The 19,018-nt window shown below is 41.0% G+C and overlaps 1 protein-coding gene across 3 annotated transcripts in view; it reads left to right on the forward strand.

Moving 5' to 3' along the window:
* LOC109713317 (outer envelope pore protein 24, chloroplastic-like) overlaps window positions 1–12,933 on the forward strand; it is a 39,025-nt gene extending 26,092 nt beyond the window's left edge. For 2 of the 3 annotated variants that reach the window (XM_020237328.1, XM_020237330.1), the window contains exon 4: window positions 12,383–12,933. Coding sequence is in view for 1 of the 3 variants with exons in the window: in XM_020237327.1 (XP_020092916.1) it covers window positions 12,383–12,463 (81 nt within the window). In the remaining 2 variants the exon portion in view is untranslated. The remainder of the gene's footprint in view (window positions 1–12,382) is intronic. The other variant, XM_020237327.1, reaches the window with a different exon arrangement.

Genomic DNA, 19,018 nt, shown 5'->3' on the forward strand with positions numbered 1-19,018 from the left:
AACGGTGCTCAATCGGCTATATTTCACCGATAGCTCTTCACCCGCTCGACGAATCGAAAATCCAACTTCGCCCCCGCGTTTAGACACCTATCAATTAGGTTTACAAGCCACTAAATGAGATCAATCTCATCATTTATCAAAAACCTCCATTTGGGTGCCCTAAGGTTCACATCTTGCAATTTGCACCATGAAACCCTAGCCTCTAGCTCTAATCCACCATTAATGGTGCTAGAGGTCTATTTGACCTCATTTCCAAAGCTCAAAACCCAAAACCCTAGGTTCTACCATTGTTAGGGCTCAAGAGCTTACCTCTAGGTTAGCTCCAATGAAGAGGAAGAGGGAGAGGAAGATGCTCCAAGCCTTCTCTAGCTTGCTCTTCTCCTTCTTCTTCTTCTCATTCCTTTCTTCTTCTTCTTCTCCTTCTTCTTCTCCTTCTAGAGAGAGAGGGAGAGAGAAATGAGAGAGTGTGAGAGTGAGGGGTGACAGAGAGGAAAGGGGTCAGTCCCTCTATACCCCTCTAACTAATGGCATTTTTGCAAAAAACTCCACTTTATTTCTCTCAACCCAGGCTGCCTGGGCAAATTTCGCACGGAGGGACCGGTCCCTGGTCGGGAGGACTGGTCCCCGAGACAATTCCTCCAATTCTCACGTACGGGAACCGGTCCCTGCCCGAGAGACCGGTCCCTGGGAGACCGGTCCTTGCCTGAGAGACCGGTTCCCGAAAGTGGGATTTTCAGGACTTAGCCAAATTTTCCTCTGCTCGTTGATTTCACCTACGGGGACCGGTCCTTCAGCCCTGGGGACCGGTTGCATCAAGCATTTCCGCAACCACCAGCTACGGGGACCGGTCCTTCCCTGCCAGGGACCGGTCCCCGAGAGCAGAATCTGCCAAGTGCCAGATTTTGCACTATTTGCTCTCGTAGACTCGACTCCAAAGCACTTTTTGTGTTTTGGACATCTTTAGCTTCTCCAAAGCATACCCACTCGACAATTAGTCGATTCTGGACGAAGTACAACTCGGGTTTCGAGAATTCACTTCCTTACAATATGCTCCAGTCCTCTCGCCAGAGGACCGCGGGAATCCCATATCCCTAATTCTCATAATGCCATAAGTTCATAATTATCATGAGTGAGGATATGTTACATATGCAATAATTTCCAATTATCATTATAGGTCCACATACATATGCCTTCTAGCATCTCATGCACATATCTAGCATATTCTCACAACATGTCCACATGCACATATCCAAATGCCATAAGTCCACATCTAGTTCACATGAATCTAGCTATTCTCACAATATGTCAACATGCATATATCCTCTAGCATTTTATGCATTCACATATATACATCTATCTCAACATCATGCAATAATGCACTTACAAGTATCATGCAACATGGATCATCATCCCTCTCACTAAGCATGAATTTACCAAGACTCATAGGTTTCCCACATAACTCAATGCATGATGATATATGATCAATATAAGTAGAACTTAGACATAGAATGAAATCCGGCTATTTCGGATAGTACCCCCCACCTTTTGGCGTCGTCACGAAGTGGGTAGCCAAGCAGCGCGATTTATAATCGTCGATTTCACTCGACTGCGGCAAACGAAACTAAAACGGCAACTTCTTGCAATTGACCACCACCGGCTCAACGGAATCTCAATCCAAGTGATCCTCCGCGTCGGTTTCACCTTCAATTGCGGAAACATAGGATCAATTGAGATCAAAACCTATCATGATCAAAAACCTTCTTCTGAAACCCTAAAATCCCTTATATTGCAATAAATCCAAATCTCATGATAATTTATGCAATAACATGGATTAAACTCATCTAGGGTTCCATTTATAGTCATTTTTAAGGGATTTATACACAACCCTAACCATAAACCCTCAAATCTCTTGGCTAGTGTTTGGTTGGGGGTTAAGGGGTGGAATAACCCCTTAACCCCCAACTTATTTCCAAACACATCAAATAAGGGGTGGGGTTAGCAAACCCCATCCCAAATAGGCTATCCCGGAATAGCCCATTTTGGGGGGTGGGGTTAGCTAACCCCACCCTATCCCTATCACGCCCCAAGACCGCTACCAATTTGGTCCCGTCCGTGTGCGTCGAACAGACGCCGAACGGACAGGACCTCCCCTGTCCGGCCAAGGCCAAGCAAACTGATCATGTATAAGAATTTATCCAGGAGTCCATTCATAAATACACGATCACAAGGAGCACCACCAGTGCTGACCAATAAGAGCAAGATACAAGTATGAAGCATACTAGTAAATCAAGAGAGAAAGTTCTATCTATTACATTCATTCAACCTCTTTGATACATCGATTACTTCAAGCATAAACATAAATAAAACATGCTTTTACATCCTTCAAAAAGCCTCACACCTATACATCATCTACTCTCAAATACAAAGGGTGACAGCTAATGCAAAAGGAAGTAAAGCTAGCTATGTACATATACCAATAGGGTGCTATGCCCTTGCCACGATCCTCGCACTCGCCGGGGACACTCGAACTGAGACCTGAAAAGAGTGGGGTGAGAACTATCTTCCATAGTTCCCAGTGGGTTCGACTGCCGACTCCGCCGGTCTCCCAACTAGGTCCAAGTGGGCACAAGTAGATAAACAGATAGATAGATATGGAAAGCTGTAATGACAGAATAGTAAAGCTACACTACTGTGCTCGAATCATGAATATGGAGAATGCATGCACAATGAAGTAGATAATCAACTAGCTCGTCATATGTCCAAGAAGTAAGGCTATTTACTTGTTCATTAACCCCGTGGCTCACTCAAGGATTCGCCTACTACTCACATAGCCATCTCGACGCGTAGGGAGACTAGACTCAAACTACGAATCCGAGACCGTCTGCGGGACCCCACATAGGCCATCCCTCGAGACCCCAAATAGGCCATCCCCATCCCACGGGACCCCAAATAGGCCATCCCTCGTGACCGACTCCGGAGCGCACTACTTGTGTGGAGCGACCATCACAAGTCGAGAACAGACAATGAGTATGATCCAATTCTCCCACATCAAGGGTACCCTGTCCTCTAGGGTTACTATCACCATAGTCAATGGGTTTCATATACGCTACGACTCACATATGCCACTCGTTCTTTGTTTAATTAACAACTAGATGCCACTCGTTCTTTTGTTTCAACCATTGCGTCATTCTTTTACCGCTGCACTATAGGATTACAAGTCTCGACCCAATCCTCATCAATCCCCTATATCCAGCAACTAATACATAATATGATATCAGCTAGGAAAACATAAGGAAAGGCAATGCACAATTATCCTACAATGCATGTGAACACAAGATGCAAGGTCTCAAAATACTAAGACATAAGAGGGAGCCCGATTGCTTCGGGATGGTCACCACCCACCTTTGGTGATGCCGCAATGGTAGAAACTCGACTTCGTAGTCCTTGGTCGACGCTTTGGCTCCTCGGGCTGATTCGAACCCTTAAGCGCTTGATTCGGCGATATCTTCACACCCGCTCGTCGTATCAACGAACCGTCTTCACCGACGCGTTCCGAGACCTAGCAATTAGGTTTACAACCCGTCGAAATAGATCAAGACCTCACATATCCAAAAATCCCAAAATGTGCCCTAAAATGGCAACGAGGGAGAAATCCGTGGTGCGAGCTTCAAATGCGAGCTCGAACCATCACCCTAGCCTCCATAGGTTCCATTCGAACCACCTCTAAGCAATAAAACCCAATCTCAAGAAATCCACCATGGATGGGTTTGAAGCTTACCTCTATACCAAGCTCCAAGCTTGTTCTAGCTTGAAGGAGAGAGGGAAGAAGATGATCCTCTTCTTCTTCTTGGTCTTCTCCTTCCTCTTTCTCTTCTTTTCCTTCTTTCCCTTCTCTTCTTCTTTTCCTTTCGTTCTAGAGAGAGAGAGGGAAAGAGTGTGAGAGGGATAGAGAGCAAATGAGAGGGAGAGAGAGGTCCCCCACCTCTCATATAGGCCATTTTATAGATAGCCCCCTCAACTTTCCATCCTCTGCAGCAGCCCTCACTGGGCATTTTCGCAGTGAGGGACCGGTCCCAGATCGGGGAGACCGGTCCCCGAGAGCCTTCCATCTCGGGCAGAGGGGATTTCGCGTTCGGGAACCGGTCCCTGCCTGAGAGACCGGTCCCCGGGAGACCGGTCCTTGTCCTGAGAGACCGGTTCCCGAGAGTTAGATTTTCGGGACTTAGCCAAATTTCGGCCATTTCTCGCTGGGCTAACGTTCGGGGACCGGTCCTCCCCTGCCAGGGACCGGTTGCATCAAGGATCCCCGCAAGCCCAGCCTGATGGGACCGGTCCCTCCCTGCAAGGGACCGGTCCCAGAGAGCAAATCTGCTCCAGTGCAGATTTTGCAATGCTGCTCTCGCAGACCCTTCCTTAATGCACTTCATGCATTTTAATCACCTCCGGACTTTCCGAAGCCTACACACTCGACAATTAGTCGATTCTAAACGAAGTCAAATCCTCGGATTTCGAGAATTCACTTCCTAACAATCCCACTACTCCAACCAAACAAAACACTATTTTACCCACTATCCTTCTTATCCCACCTACTTCAACCAAACACTATTTTCCTTAATCCTGGACTAACTCTAATTCTCAACCAAACACAAAAAATACTCTAACCCCACCTTAACCCTGAACTTAACCCTATCCTTGGAATAACTAGTTTTTTTTTAACCCCGAACCAAAAGCTTACCTCTAAACCAAGCTCCTTCTCAAGCCAATGGTGAAGAAGAAGGAAGCTTCACCTCCAAGCAAGCTTCTCTCCACAAAACTCCACTTCTTGAAGCAACCCTAGGAGAGAAAGAGAGGTTTAGAGAGAGAGAGAGGTTTCTCTTTGTTGGTTCAAGTGGAGAGGAATGAGGGAAATGACATAACACCCTCATATATACACTTCCACTTGCAACATTTACACTTTAGCCCCTCACATAATAGGGTTAAGCTGAACCCACGCTTTCACGCGTACGGGGTCCGGACCCCGAGAGCATTTTTAACACGAAAATTTTTGGAAATCTCACATCGTGCTCTCCAAGGTCCCTCCCTTGTACCCCTATAAGCCCTTCCGATCACTCGGAACACTCAACGGACCTCTCTAAAGTGTCCAATACCACACTTTGGTCAATTTCGACTGAAGTTCGGTTTTGCGCACCGAGGACTCGGTACACGACAATAACTTTTGTATATAAAGTATTCATTTTATGCATTTTTCCATATAGTGGGATAGTACATTTTTAAATATGTTTCATTGATTGACTTGTCATTTTTCAATTCTTCTAATGTCTTTGGATAATACACATTTCCTCTCATGACTCTAGTTACTTGAAATGGTCCTTCCCGATTTGGAGACCACTTTCCATGCATTCGGCTCTTTTTTTCAATTGGCAATATTAGTCTTAGTAGTAAGTCCCCAACCCAAAGTCTTAGATTTCACTCTTTTGTTGTATGCTCTCACGACTTGGTTTTGATCAGCACTTAGATGATCAAGTGTCTCTAACAGAGTTTCATTTACTTAATCAAGCCCATCATATATTAAGAGTTTGTATTTTTCGGGTGATAGCTTTTCTTAATTTTCCACTCTTAAGGATGTGATAATGATTTCGGCCGGTAATACCGCCCTTATGCCCATAAACCAACCAAAAGGAGTCGTTCAAGTCGCAGTCTTAATAGACGTACGACATACCCATAATACCTCCGACAGCTTGTCATCCCATTTTCTCTGATGTTTCTCAATGTGCTGCTTTATCATGTATTAATAATAATCTTGTTTATCGCCTCGGCCTGTCCATTGGCCTGAGCATAGTAGGTGTAATAGTTTTCGGAATTATGAAGCGATGTATAAGGGAATCCTCAACAAAGTTAATTATATCTTTTTTAGTGTCCTATCTTGTTGGTTTGGCTTCCACCATTTACTAAAATAGTCAACGACCAAACCCTCTATTTAATATTTATGACCTGCCGATGAATTCAGTTGAATCTCTTCAATTAAATCTATGGCCCAAATCCTAAAAGGCCAAGTTTGAGTATTGTAGGCATTTTGGACGTTGGAGCCCTCTGAACCAGCCCATGGAGTTGACATTCTTGACAACCCTTCATATATTTTATATAATCCTCATGCATGGTCAGCCAATAATATCCTAGGTGCTGAACTGTCCACCTCAACTTTCTTTGGCCAAGTGTGCTCCACACAACCCCTCATGAATCTCTCACATAACTAACAGAGATTCTTCAGGTCCTAGACACTTTAGAAGTACTTCTTCAGTAGTCTTTTTATATAATTGTTTCATCTAATGGACAGTAATCAACTGCCTTCTTTTGAATCTGATAGTTAACTCGGCTGTTTGGATTATTTAAATAATCAATTAAAGTTTTCCTCCAATCGCTTTCTGCTATTACTGGCGCAACCATCATTGGTTCCGCAAGTGAACTGATGGTAGTAATTTTCTCTGAATTTCAACTTGGCTTTTTCTCATCGGATCCTTGTACCCCGAAGCCACTTGAGCCAACTCATTAGACATCTTCTCTCCACAGGTGCGCTAGTTACACATCTTTAAACCTACTAAGCAAATATATCGTTTATGTAGATAACTCCGAAGATTAGGACTTTCACATCGGTATTCTCCTGTCACTTGTTTTATCACCACTTGTGAATCACTGATTGCCTTTATGTAGTTTGTGCTCCTAATTCATTCAAGATTTCAAGGCCGATTATCAAAGCCTCAAACTCGGCCTAATTGTTTGAACACTCGAAATCCAATTCAAAAGAGAATTGTAAACTCCTAGCTTCAGGCAATTTTACCACAATCCTAGCTCCCGTCGAATTGGATGTTCTAGACCCATCAAAATATAATGTCCACCACGGTTGAAGACTGACAAAACTCAAAGTCGGTTCCTCGACCTCGACCTCGACGCATGGGTAATCGGCTAGAAAGTTGAGTATAGCCTGACCCTTAACAGCTCTAGCTGGAACATAGTTGAGAGAGAGCATGGATAACGCCAAAACCCATTGCCCTATTCTTCTGCTTAAAATTGGTTTTGACAACATATGTTTGATAAGATCGGTCTTGCAAACAACTAATACTTCAACCATTAACATGTAATATCTTAACTTGACAGCTCTTGCTGGAACATAGTTGAGAGAGAGCATGGACAATGCCAAAACCCTTTGCCCTATTCTTCCGCTTAAAATTGGTTTTGACAACATATGTTTTGATAAGATCGGTCTTGCAAACAACTAATACTTCAACCATTAACATGTAATATCTTAACTTAGTGCAGGCGTAGAACAATGCTAAACAATTTTTCTATTGCCGAGTAACGTTTCTAGGTGTCAAGTAAACGCCAATTTAAATAATAAATTGTTTGCTTTTCTTTATGCTCATTCTTCTGAGTCAGCAAACACCCCAAATTCTATTTTGCGGGCGAAACGTATAATTTTAATGGCTGACTGCGTCGACGTGGGATAAAAACTGGAGGCTTTACCAAATGTTCCTTGATGTTTGAGGATTCATTTTAAGATTATACTTCCTCATCCATTTGAAGGCTAATTCTAAATTAGTCCAATGATCGACTTTAGACTTAGATTTGACTACGATATCGTCTATGTATACTTCTAAGATTCTACCGATCAAATCATGAAAAATAAAATTCATTGCCCTCTGGTAGGTGGCCCTGACATTCTTTAAGCTGAAGGGCATCACTACCCATTTGAAGGTTCCAATCGAACTTGGGCATCTAAAAGCTGTTTTGATATATCTTCTTCGGCTATGAAAATCTAGTTATAATCAGTATGCCCATTTGGGAAAGATAGGATTTCATGACGGACTGCGGCATCTATTAACATATTGGCTGTCGGTATAAGATATTTATCCTTCGACATAGCTGTATCTAAGTTTCTAAAATCAATGCAAATTCCTAGTTATTCATTTTTCTTATGTACAGGAACTACATTAGTAATCCAATCAACATAACGAGCCACTCTAACAAATCCGGTTCTTAAATGATTTTTAATTTTTATTCTTAATTTGCATTACAATATCTGGCTTAAACATATGAGTCGGTTCTTTATAAGGCCTAATTCCTTTTGCCCATAAGAATTTCGTGGGTTAGAAACTTTTAAACCTTTCCAATACACAAAAATCCTAATTTTATCTGGGATTCCCAAAAACTATGGCAAAATCCAAATCCAATAGCCAATCTTTATAATTTGTGGTCTAGATTAGCTTAGGACTTGATAAAAATTCATTTGTAAGGGTTAAATCCAAAACCCTAACTCAAAACCCTAAAAATTCACCAATGCCCTGGCTTCCTCTAACTTTTTCTTGCTCCAAGAAGCTTACCACCTCCAAAGCTCTCTCAAGCTTGATTTCCACAAATCTCCTCGTGTTGGAGATGATCTAGAGTGAGAGAGGAGCAAAGAGTGAGAGGGAGAGAACGGTGTGTTTTCCTCTTGTGCACAAGTGAGGGGAAATGGCTGAGGTTTCCCCAATATAAAGGGGTTGCAACAATTGCAAGAAACTCTCCTACATTTTTCTATTTGCGACCGGTCAAAATTGGACTTTCACAGCATTGAGTACCGGTACTCGAACTTTAGTACCGGTATATGGGTTTTTAGTTCCGGTATCACAAGCCTAGTTCTGCAAAACCTGAACGATAGTTTTTTGAGTTTTCTACTGCGTACCAGTATTCACCCAAATCAGTACCGGTACTCAAATGAATCAATGCCGGTACTCGAGAAGAGTTCCGCAAAACCCGAATGTTAGTTTTCTGTCCTTTCAACAGAGTTCCAGTACTCAATTTTAGTGCTGATATTCAATATAAAATTTGTTGTTTCCAGCAGATTAACTTCCCGAAGTCTGTTTTTGCACTGAGTTCGCATCGAAAACACTCGACTTGTCCCCAAATCTCGCTGAAACTATTCAAATAGCCTTCTAAGCTACTTTCCACTAAAACTCCATAATTTGCAGAATTCAATGCACTACAAATTAGATTTAATATACAAGCATTGCATGTTGTTAGATTTTTTGGCTTGCTTGTATGAAAGTTAAAGTCCCTTACATTACTAATTGCTTGTGAAAAGTCTTATTTTGTGAATATACTCTTTCTTTTCATCAACAAATTGTGGGACCCTCATCTTTTTGTTGCTTTGTTCTTGTGGTATCGAATAGATAATAACTTTGATACTCCTGCACATACACTTATATTTGGGTTTGCTTGGTCTAGTTGTTGTTCTTACACTGCTAAAATTGTATACTTATAGAAATATCATTAGTATCATGTATCTCGAACAACTCCAGCTATTTGGTCGTAATTTTTGGAAACTCCGGTGGACTTCCCATTTGTCATTGCTGCAGTTTTTAACATTAATTATGATGACTGAATTTGGGCCTTCACAAGCTTTTATTACTGATTATCTTACGAAAATCACTGATCTAAGCAAGTTTTTCTATTTATTTTGAATTATAGGATGGCTCGTAATATTGTCTATATTTTGTTAATCTTTTTAAGTTGCTTGGTTGATTTTACTTATTTTTTTCAGCGTATGAAGATGGATAAACTTTTCTAAATGAGAATCTGGCTTGATTAGTAAACCATCGTTTTCTAATATGAACAACATGACATTGAAATGAGCTTAAGTGCTTTTATAAATTGTTTGTTCTTAATGTCTTTTTTCAATGTTCATTTCCTTTCAATCCGAAGCAAATGTGATAGGTAGGGAAGGAGTTACTTTTTGAGACAATATTTTGGTAAAATGAGTGTAGCAAGATTGAAGATCATCATTTGCACTTTGATAACATTTATATCTAGGTTTGAATTAAGTGGACAGCTAAGTTTCATCATTTATAGATGCCATCTTTATACTACTTCGCACTGTATTGATTACTTTATACATAAGTCAACCTTGTTATTAGTTTTTTTTTTTATTCAAAATCATATGCATTTTCTATAAGAAACATAAATATATTAAGTAGTTTTTTGTGAAACTTGCTATGGGTTTATATCGCCCTCTATGGCATCGCTGTCCACTTTCTGCTATGAGACACCTCAAATGCTATGTACTCGCTATCCGCTATTTATAACCGTACTCATTTGTATTCTGAATGACTGCCATTGCTTATTTAGGTTTCTTTTATCCATATATTGTTTTCTTTGGGCAAATTGCACCACTATGAAGTTTCAGTCAATTTTGATTTTGGTCCTCGAATTTGTAAGTTTGACATTAGAGACCTTAAACTGTTAAATAACTTTCACTTTAGTGTTTGTACATATTTACTATTGCGGGGCAAATCATTGCCACGCTTAGTGAATTTGTGCACCAGTGCCTACACACTGCATTTTTACACTACGTTATATGTATTTATTTACTTCCTATTCCATCTTGTAATTGACCCTCTCATGTAGTAAGTTACACTCTTTTCTCTAGTTAGAAATTGGGCCATTGGGTTAAAAATGTGACATGGTTGAAAGACTAGTGTACTTGTCATGTACTGATTTATAAATGAACAAGGTACTCAAATTTCAGGGAGTAGTACTGCAATTTGCCCTATATTATCTAAAACGCCATTTGGGCATTGTGCATTACCTGTGTTTAAATCACCTTAAATGAAAACGTGGTATTGAAAAGAGTAGTGAAATCCTTGCACTTAAGAATCCGAAGAGAATGGTCGCTAACCACAGAAAACAGAAACTTCAATTACACAGAAAATGTACTAAATTGTATTTCTAACTATTGGAAATCGAAGGTGCCCGAGGAGTATATACTGTGAACTCTGGGGAAAGAGTTGAAGAACGTTTAGAACAATCCACTAAGACAAACATCCCTCGCTGGAGGAAGGATTTTTTTTTTTAATTTTTATTTTTTATTATTACTCTTATAGTCATCTCAAAAGCTCTTGTGGTCTTACCATCTTGTTTTACTCTTTCTATGTCTGGACAAAGTTTGTCCTACTTTTTGGCTGCTTCCATAATGTTTTTGTTTTTTCTGTAAAATTGCTGCATTTGATATCCTGGGAAATTGTGTATGAAACTTGAATGACAGCTATAATGGGGCATTTGTTTTGGCATAACTAAATAGCAGAGGTGGTAATTTAATGTTAGTCCTCTGTTTCAGTTGAAATTTAGTGTTGAGTCCTCTGTTTCGGCTGTTTTGTTTAACAGCAGTGCGTCAAGTTGGCATAATCCGGTGCTGTTAGCCCCTCAAGGTAGTGTAACTTACTTTGTCTGTTCATAGATCTGAATTCATTTACACCAAATTTAGGTATGAATAACTAACATAATATTGAACAGATTAAATAAAGCGAGTCTATGATTTTCTTTTTATTTTATTTTTTTATTTTTTCAGTATGTGAACTTTCTTTCAAATAAGCTAAGCTGAAAGAGATACTGCTTTTTTACTTCCTCTAAGATAACCTCTTCTGGTGATTGGTGACTTCACCCACTTACATTGTGTTGGTTCCTCACTCTACTACTCTTCTCAGCGTAGTGTTGTGAACGTGGTGCTTCACCATTTGTATTAGGATGATGTATTTACAGGTTCTGCTGCCTAGTTCTTCTCACCTTATCTCATCATCCACTGGTGGAGAGATTAGGAACATCTTTCACCTTTTATTCCGCACCTCAGCCCCCACATAATAATGTGTGTAAAATGATATTATCTGCCGGTGGTGCTTGAGGTTAAGAAAGGTGGAATATCTCATTTGAGAAGTGTCATTTGTGAAAAACTTTTGAAATCTCTTTCCTTTAATATTATCCTCACATTTTTAGCTATTTTAAATACAAAAAGTGTGAGGTGGTACTGACATGTCAATTTTGTACAAAGATTCTTAAATTCTCAAAAATGTTAAATTGCTAGCCAATGCATAGAAGTACATTAAATATATATTAGGAGTATGTCTCATGTGGAATGTGCATATATCAGTTGTAAATACAGTGTTGCTGTATAACTGGACTAAGGAAATGTGATCAGTGCTATGATAATTTAATTTCTTATCTAGCTAGTGATAGAACGTAATGAGCGCTTGTGAACTGTGAATTAAGAGTATTGTCTTGTGAACTTTGAATTAAGAGTATTGTCCACTTTACCTCTGTTTGAAGAGCTACCTTATGAAATAGACAAAACTTGTGGGTTTTTTAGTATTTAAAAAAATAGGGGTATGATAAGACTCGCATGGAAATATTGACCTTGGATGGGTAGTAAGGTGGACGATTACGCCCACTTTTAGATGTATAGGTGGCACTGCTATGTGAAATAATAAAGAGCATAATCATGCAAATCTTTCATATTAATTTTACTATTTAGCTAATCATGGTAAATCTTTTGTATCTTACGGTTCAATGTTTTCTACAGGTTTCTGCTTCACTTAATCTGGCAGAACAAAAGAAAAATCCAAAATTAATAGCTGAGAGTACCTGGAATTTTGAAATATGAGACAGGTGAACAGGTGAGCAAATACCGCTTGCAATATGAGATGTTGCTTTAAACATCAATTGTTGTTTTAATTTGCTATATTGCATTCTTGGCCATGAGAGGCTGTTCCGAACAAACTAAGTCTATTGTCCAAAATGTTCATCTTGTAACAGAATTGCCGCGTATAATTTAATGAGGTTATAACAAGGCAACTGGCATTTGATCATTTAGTTTTCAATATTTGAATACTCAAAACACTTTCGTTTTGCGTCTCCTTTCAATTACTTTCTTGCTCAGTATGGATTTCCAGGATAATTGCCTCCTGAGCGAGACCTCTGTACTGGCAGGGAAATTGCCCCCTTCTTTTTATCTTTTCAGTTTTAGGTAAAGTGAGCTTTCACGAGAAGATTATGATTTTCTTATTTTTATATGAATAGAAAATTGGATGTGTAAGTTGACAAAACTGAAATATGATTATGATTTTCTTCTTCTAGCTTTTGCTTTTGGCATGCGGAGTACTTTGTTCTTAACGATTCATTTTGTGGCATTTTGATGCACTCAATGATAATTTTCGAAAATTATCATATTTAATTTTTAGATGTTTCAAATATTACGGATTGTGTTTAACATTATATTTCATGGTGTCGATCTCGATCCAAAATTTTTCATTGTCAAAAAATATGTTTTAGAATGGAGGGCTTCGTCCTATTTGTGGCTATATAATGTGCGTTGTAGATTGTTTGTCTGATAGATGAACAATGTCACGCTCCAGGCTATAGCGGAAGCTTCGGGTGCTAGGGATGTCAATAGATTGGATTCGGGGTGGATTTTCAAAATTCGAACCCAAACATGACTGCCAAAGCCGATCTCAAATCCAAATCCGATAGATTTTAAAAATTCTTTTCCGAACCTGAACCAACCAAAATTTCGAAACTTGATCCTGAAATAATTATTTCTCTTTACCATATTGTACAATATATTATATTAAATTTAAATTTTTAAAATACAAATTCAAATAAAACATCGCACATTTATATATAGAATAGAGCTCCTATGTTTTTAAAAGTATCAACTTGTAAGTTTTAGGCTCAGATTAAGGGATGTGCGGTTATGATGATAGTGGTTTCTTAGGGTTGAGTGGGTGGTTGAACAGTATGATCTAATAAGTGTATGATCTAATAAGTGAAAATGATCAAATGGTAGATATAACGGTGAAAAACTTAAAAGCGTCAAGTGCTTGGTGCTTTTAAAAGCACCATAGCCGAACTCTTTATATATATTATATGATGTAAAATCTATATTATATGATGTAAAATCAATACGTGTTTGGATTTTGGTTGGGTTCGGGTTGGGTACAAATAAATCCATACTCGAAGCCAAATCCGTCGGTATTTTCATTTTTTATATTTATATATGAAACTATATCCGTTTGGTATTGGGTAAATTCGCTCTGTTGGAGTTCAGATTCGGAAAAATTTTTTTGGGTGTCCGTATACATTGACATCCCTGCTGGGTGCACCAACGGACCCGTCTTAGGCACGAAGTGTCTAAACAAATCCATAACAAAACAACATGAAACAAGAGTGTTGAACTAAAACAAGTATCAGAATCTACGAATAATAATATAACAGGTTTAGTAAACATGTACATACAACATTCTCACAACTCCAAAATAAAATATTCATACAACTTCTAACAACTCCAAAATAAAATATTCATATACAACTTCTATTAGTCTCGCCGGTTCATACTTCATACATGTACAAGCTGCTGTACAAAAATAAACATATACTGGTGGTGGTCCTCCTCTAGCCCGAATACCACAGGAAGGAGATGGTAACATAGTATAAACTGAGTTGAAATAAAGAATAACAACCATGCATCTATACTAACTAATGAAATCAAAACTAGATATCTGCATCAACTAGCATACTAGAAAAAGGAATGCTGCATAACCCAATCATAACAACTAATTCATAAGTCCAGTCAAGCTTGCATTCGCCAAGTGCCCGGTGTAACGACCCGACCCCTAGCAATAATAACTCGTCGGACCCAAAACTACTAGCTGAAAACGCTTAAGCTTAGTTATTATTACTACTGTGTTCGTCATTTATAAATCTCTCTTCCGTATTATCCGATGTAGGACTATTGTGATGTTTCCCCTCGTTTAGGCCTTGACGTCCTCGTCATCCCGACCCAATCATACACAGTCCTAGATTCACCAGGCGATGTGAGATCCATCTCACACTTCCGACTGGTTATCAGGCTCTGATACCAAATGGGAGAAAGATTTATAAGTAACAGACACTAGTAATAATAACTAGGTTAAAGCATTTTGGGCTAGTGATTTGGGCCCAACGAGTTATTCTTACTAGGGGATTGGGTCGTTACATTAGGTATCAGAGCCTCATAACTAGCCAGAAGTGTGAGATGGATTTCACATTGCCTGACGAATTTGGGACTGTGTATGATTGGGCAGGACTGACAAGGATGTTAGGGCCTAAACGAGGGGAGTATGTGACATCCAATAGTCCTACATCGGATAATATGAGAGAGAGATTTATAAGTGATAGACACTGTAGTAAATTGAACTTTGGCAAATTGCGAAGTTTGAGTGTGGGAATATCAATTGAAACTATTCCACATTTTTTGAGGGGTTGTAGAGAGGTTTTCGGCAAGTTAGTGGAGTGATCAAATGGCCGAAAGCGCAAAAGTGCATTGCAAAATACAATTTCAGCACTTTGCATTGAGTACCAGTACCAGCGCGGGTACCGGTACCCAGCACAGCAGCAGCTGCATAGCAGTAAGGCTGTTTTGGTCACTTGGCATTCAATACTTATCTCTTAAGGGTTAGCACGACTCCTGCATCTGGTTAGGAGGTGTTGGAGCATAGAGAACCAGGTTTGAGCCTTTCCCTTTCTCTCTCTAGGGTTTTGGAGATTTGAGAAGTAGGAAGTTGTGGATTTGAGTTCATTTTCTTCCCCTCTCTTGTAGCTAGCTGATTTGGAGGGCTTGGGGGCTGTTGTTTGTTGTTGGAGAGAGAGATTTGGAAGTATTTTGCAGACTAAACTGTGAGGAAGTGAATTCTCGAAATGCGAGAGTTAGACTTCATGCAAAATCGACCAAGGGTCATGTTGGTGAGCTTTAGAAAAGCCAAAGATGTCAAAATCACCAAAAGTGCATTGGAAATGAGTCCATGCGAGCAAACAGTGCAAAACATGCACTGGAGCAAAATTGCTCTCGGGGACTGGTCCCTGGCAGGGAGGGACCGGTCCCATCGGCTGGGGTTGCGGGGATCTTTGATGCAACCGGTCCCTGGCAGGGAGAGACCGATCCCCGAGCGTGATCCCAGCGAGAAAAGCCAAAAATTTGGCTAAGTTTCGAAAATCCTACTCTTGGGAACCGGTCTCTCAGGAAGGAACCGGTCTCCCGAGGACCGGTCTCTCTGGGAGAGACCGGTACCCGAACGCGTGACCCGAGCTGAAGCTCTCGGGGACCGGTCCCAAGTCGGGGAGACCGGTCCCTCTGGGTGCAGAATGCCCAGTGAGGGGCAGTGCACAGAGTGAAAAGGTGAGGAGCCTACTGGGATATTGTTACAATATGAGGCATATGGGACCCCTCCTCTCTCTCATCCCCTCATTTCCCTCTCTCCCTCTCTCACACTCCCTTGCTCTCTCTCTCTCTAGAAGAGAAGAAGAAAAAGAAGAAGAAGAAGAAGAAGAAAAGAGAAGGAAAAGAAGGAAGAAAAGGAAGGAGAAGAAGAAGGAGATCAAGGAAAAGAAGCTTTTGGATTTCTCCCTCTTCCTCTCTTCTCTCTATTAAGCTAACCTAGAGGTAAGCTTTTAATCCTAGCTTATGAAATTTAGGGTTTTTGGGTTTTAGCTCTTTGGATGGGATCAAATGAATCCCTAGCACCATGAATGGTAAGATTAGAGCTAGAATCTAGGGTTTTGAGATGGGTTTAACTTGGTGCTAATCCTAGGGCTCCAAAATAGGGTTTTTGGTAAAGTATGAGATTGATCTCATTTGAGACCATGTAAACCTGATTGCTAGGTAACGAAACGCGGGGGCGAAGTCGGAATTTCGATTCGTCGAGCGGATCAAGAGCTATCGGCAAAATAAGGCCGATTGAGCATCATTTGGACCAAGAAGACCGAGGCTTCGTCGTAAAGAACGCCGAAGCACATTTCTAGAGCCTCCGTATACACAAAAGGTGGGGGGTGTCGTCCCGAAACATCCGGGGTTCTTTTTATGTCTAAGTTAATTATGTTGATCATATTGCGTTATAGGAGTAGTAGTTGTACATTTCCATTTCCTTGCATGCTTTCTTGGTAGTGTAGCGGGGTGAGCTTGACACGTGGACTAGGATAGTATGAGGATTGGGTTTTGTGACATAGAATCCTATAGCGGCATAAAGAGCCGAACTTGGACATAGCCTAGTAGAGTGGCATTGAACTAGTGTGGTAGAAGCACTATGACATGAACGAGTGACATGTAGAATAACCGAGACATTTACTACAGTGACTGAATGAGTGGCATCGAGTCTAGTGTAGTAAACTTGACCTGAACCTAGGGATAGTTGTAAGGAGGTGAATTCTCGAAAATCGAGGATTGTACTTCGCCCAGGATCGACTAACTGTCGAGAGTGTACCCTTTGTGGGAGTTGGAGATGTCCAAAACACAAAAAGTGCTTTGGAGTTGAGTCCGCGAGAGCAAATAGGCAAATCTGGACTCAGCAGATTTTTGCTCTCGGGGACCGGTCCCTGGAGGGAAGGACCGGTCCCCGTAGCTGATGGTCGCGGGGGAGGTCGATCGACCGGTCCCTGGCTGAGGGGACCGGTCCCCGTGCGCGACACCCGCAGGAGAAAGCCAAAATTTGGCTAAGTCCTGAAGGTTCCCCGTTGGGGAACCGGTCTCTTAGGAGAGACCGGTCTCCCAGGGACGGGTCCCTCAGGTGAGGACCGGTTCTCGAATGCGAAAAGTCCCCAGACTGCAGGGAGAGCTCTCGGGGACCGGTCTCCCCGACCAGGGACCGGTTCCTCTGGGCGAAAACTGCCCAGTGACAGCTGCGTGAGAGATGAAAAGCTGAGGGGTCTAAATGCAAAATGGCCTTTATTAGAGTGGGCTGGGCCCTCTCTCTCCCTCACACCCTCTCATTCTCTCTCTTTCTTACACTCTCTCTTTCTCACACTCTCTCTTGCTCCCCCTCTCTCTCTCTAGGAAAGAAAGAATAAAAGAGAGGGGGAAGAAGAAAGAGAAGAAGAAGAAGGAGGAGTAGAGGAAGAAGAAGGAGGAGAACAAGATAGAGAAGGCTTGGACCATCTTCCTCTCTTTCTTTCCTCTCTGTTGGTGTAGCTCAAGGGGTAAGCTACAAACCCTAGCTTGTAGAACTTAGGGTTTTGGGTTTTTATGCTTTGGANTGTTTACTATTCTAGTCAAAGTCCAAGTAATATTCTAAGTCAGTATCTGTCCACATGTCATGATGAATGCTCAAGTCAAATCTAAAGAGACCCACCCGAAGGCTGTCTATGGCCCTGAGACCCACCCGAAGGCTGTCTGGCCGGTGCCGAGCCTAATGGCCCCGTGGTAGTCAACATCCCCACCCTAGGAATGAGCCTGGCCCACGGCAATCCACTTCGGCGCCCAATCCCGCACGGCGAATATGTATCGCGATGGCTATCTCCGGAGTGCCGGCTTTTAGGGAGCGGCCCTCACAAGCATGTGCGAATGAGCACAATGGCAAGTAGTCAAACGAGCTGTCGCAAGTACCAAGTCCTCATGTCTAATAACATGGAACGTATCGAATGTCTCAAAGGCCTATCTCTACGTCATCATGTCTCTAACATGGAATATATATAGTAGATGTACAATGGCCTATCATCATGTCTCTAAGTTGCATTTTATAGTTTACTAATTCCAAGTGCCTCTTTATGACACTTTTGTTCAACGAGTCCCAAGCATGGCATTAACATGTTCATAATGCATAGTTCTCTCAATTCTAGCATGGAGACATGTTCTCAACTTGCGAAACCAAGTACTGTCCACAATGCATGCAATCTACACATATAGCTCTACTATATGGAGTACAAATTTTTTTACGATACATGAGGCATGCATGTTAAGTGTTCTAAAATTCATATAAATCATGTTTAGCATGAATTTGCATTCAAAAATACTTTACAAACGTTTAGAAGGCATAGGGGCCATTTTGCCCCATTTTCATGAAGTCAAACCCACCAAAAGAATCGACTTATTCGTTTCGCCGAACGAAGATATCCATAAGCTCCCTAGTACCCTAGAAACATCAAAAATAGGGTCACCCAAACGAAACGAAGAGCGAATAGCTCAAACATTAACCAACTCAAGCTAAGGTTGGGGAAGACTCACCTCAAGTGGAAAACCCTCTCTAAATCCTCAAATGGAAGGTAGAGGTCTTCCAATCTAACTTATATAACGGTTCCAAACCCATCAAAAGAGATCAAGAAGCCTCAAATCCAAAACCCCCAAAATAAATCCTAAATTCCAAAATCTAGGGTTTCATCTAGTAAAACCTAGAGAATTAAGTATGCAACAAAT

The sequence above is a fragment of the Ananas comosus genome, linkage group 7, assembly GCF_001540865.1.
Source record: "Ananas comosus cultivar F153 linkage group 7, ASM154086v1, whole genome shotgun sequence".
Taxonomy (NCBI): domain Eukaryota; kingdom Viridiplantae; phylum Streptophyta; class Magnoliopsida; order Poales; family Bromeliaceae; genus Ananas; species Ananas comosus.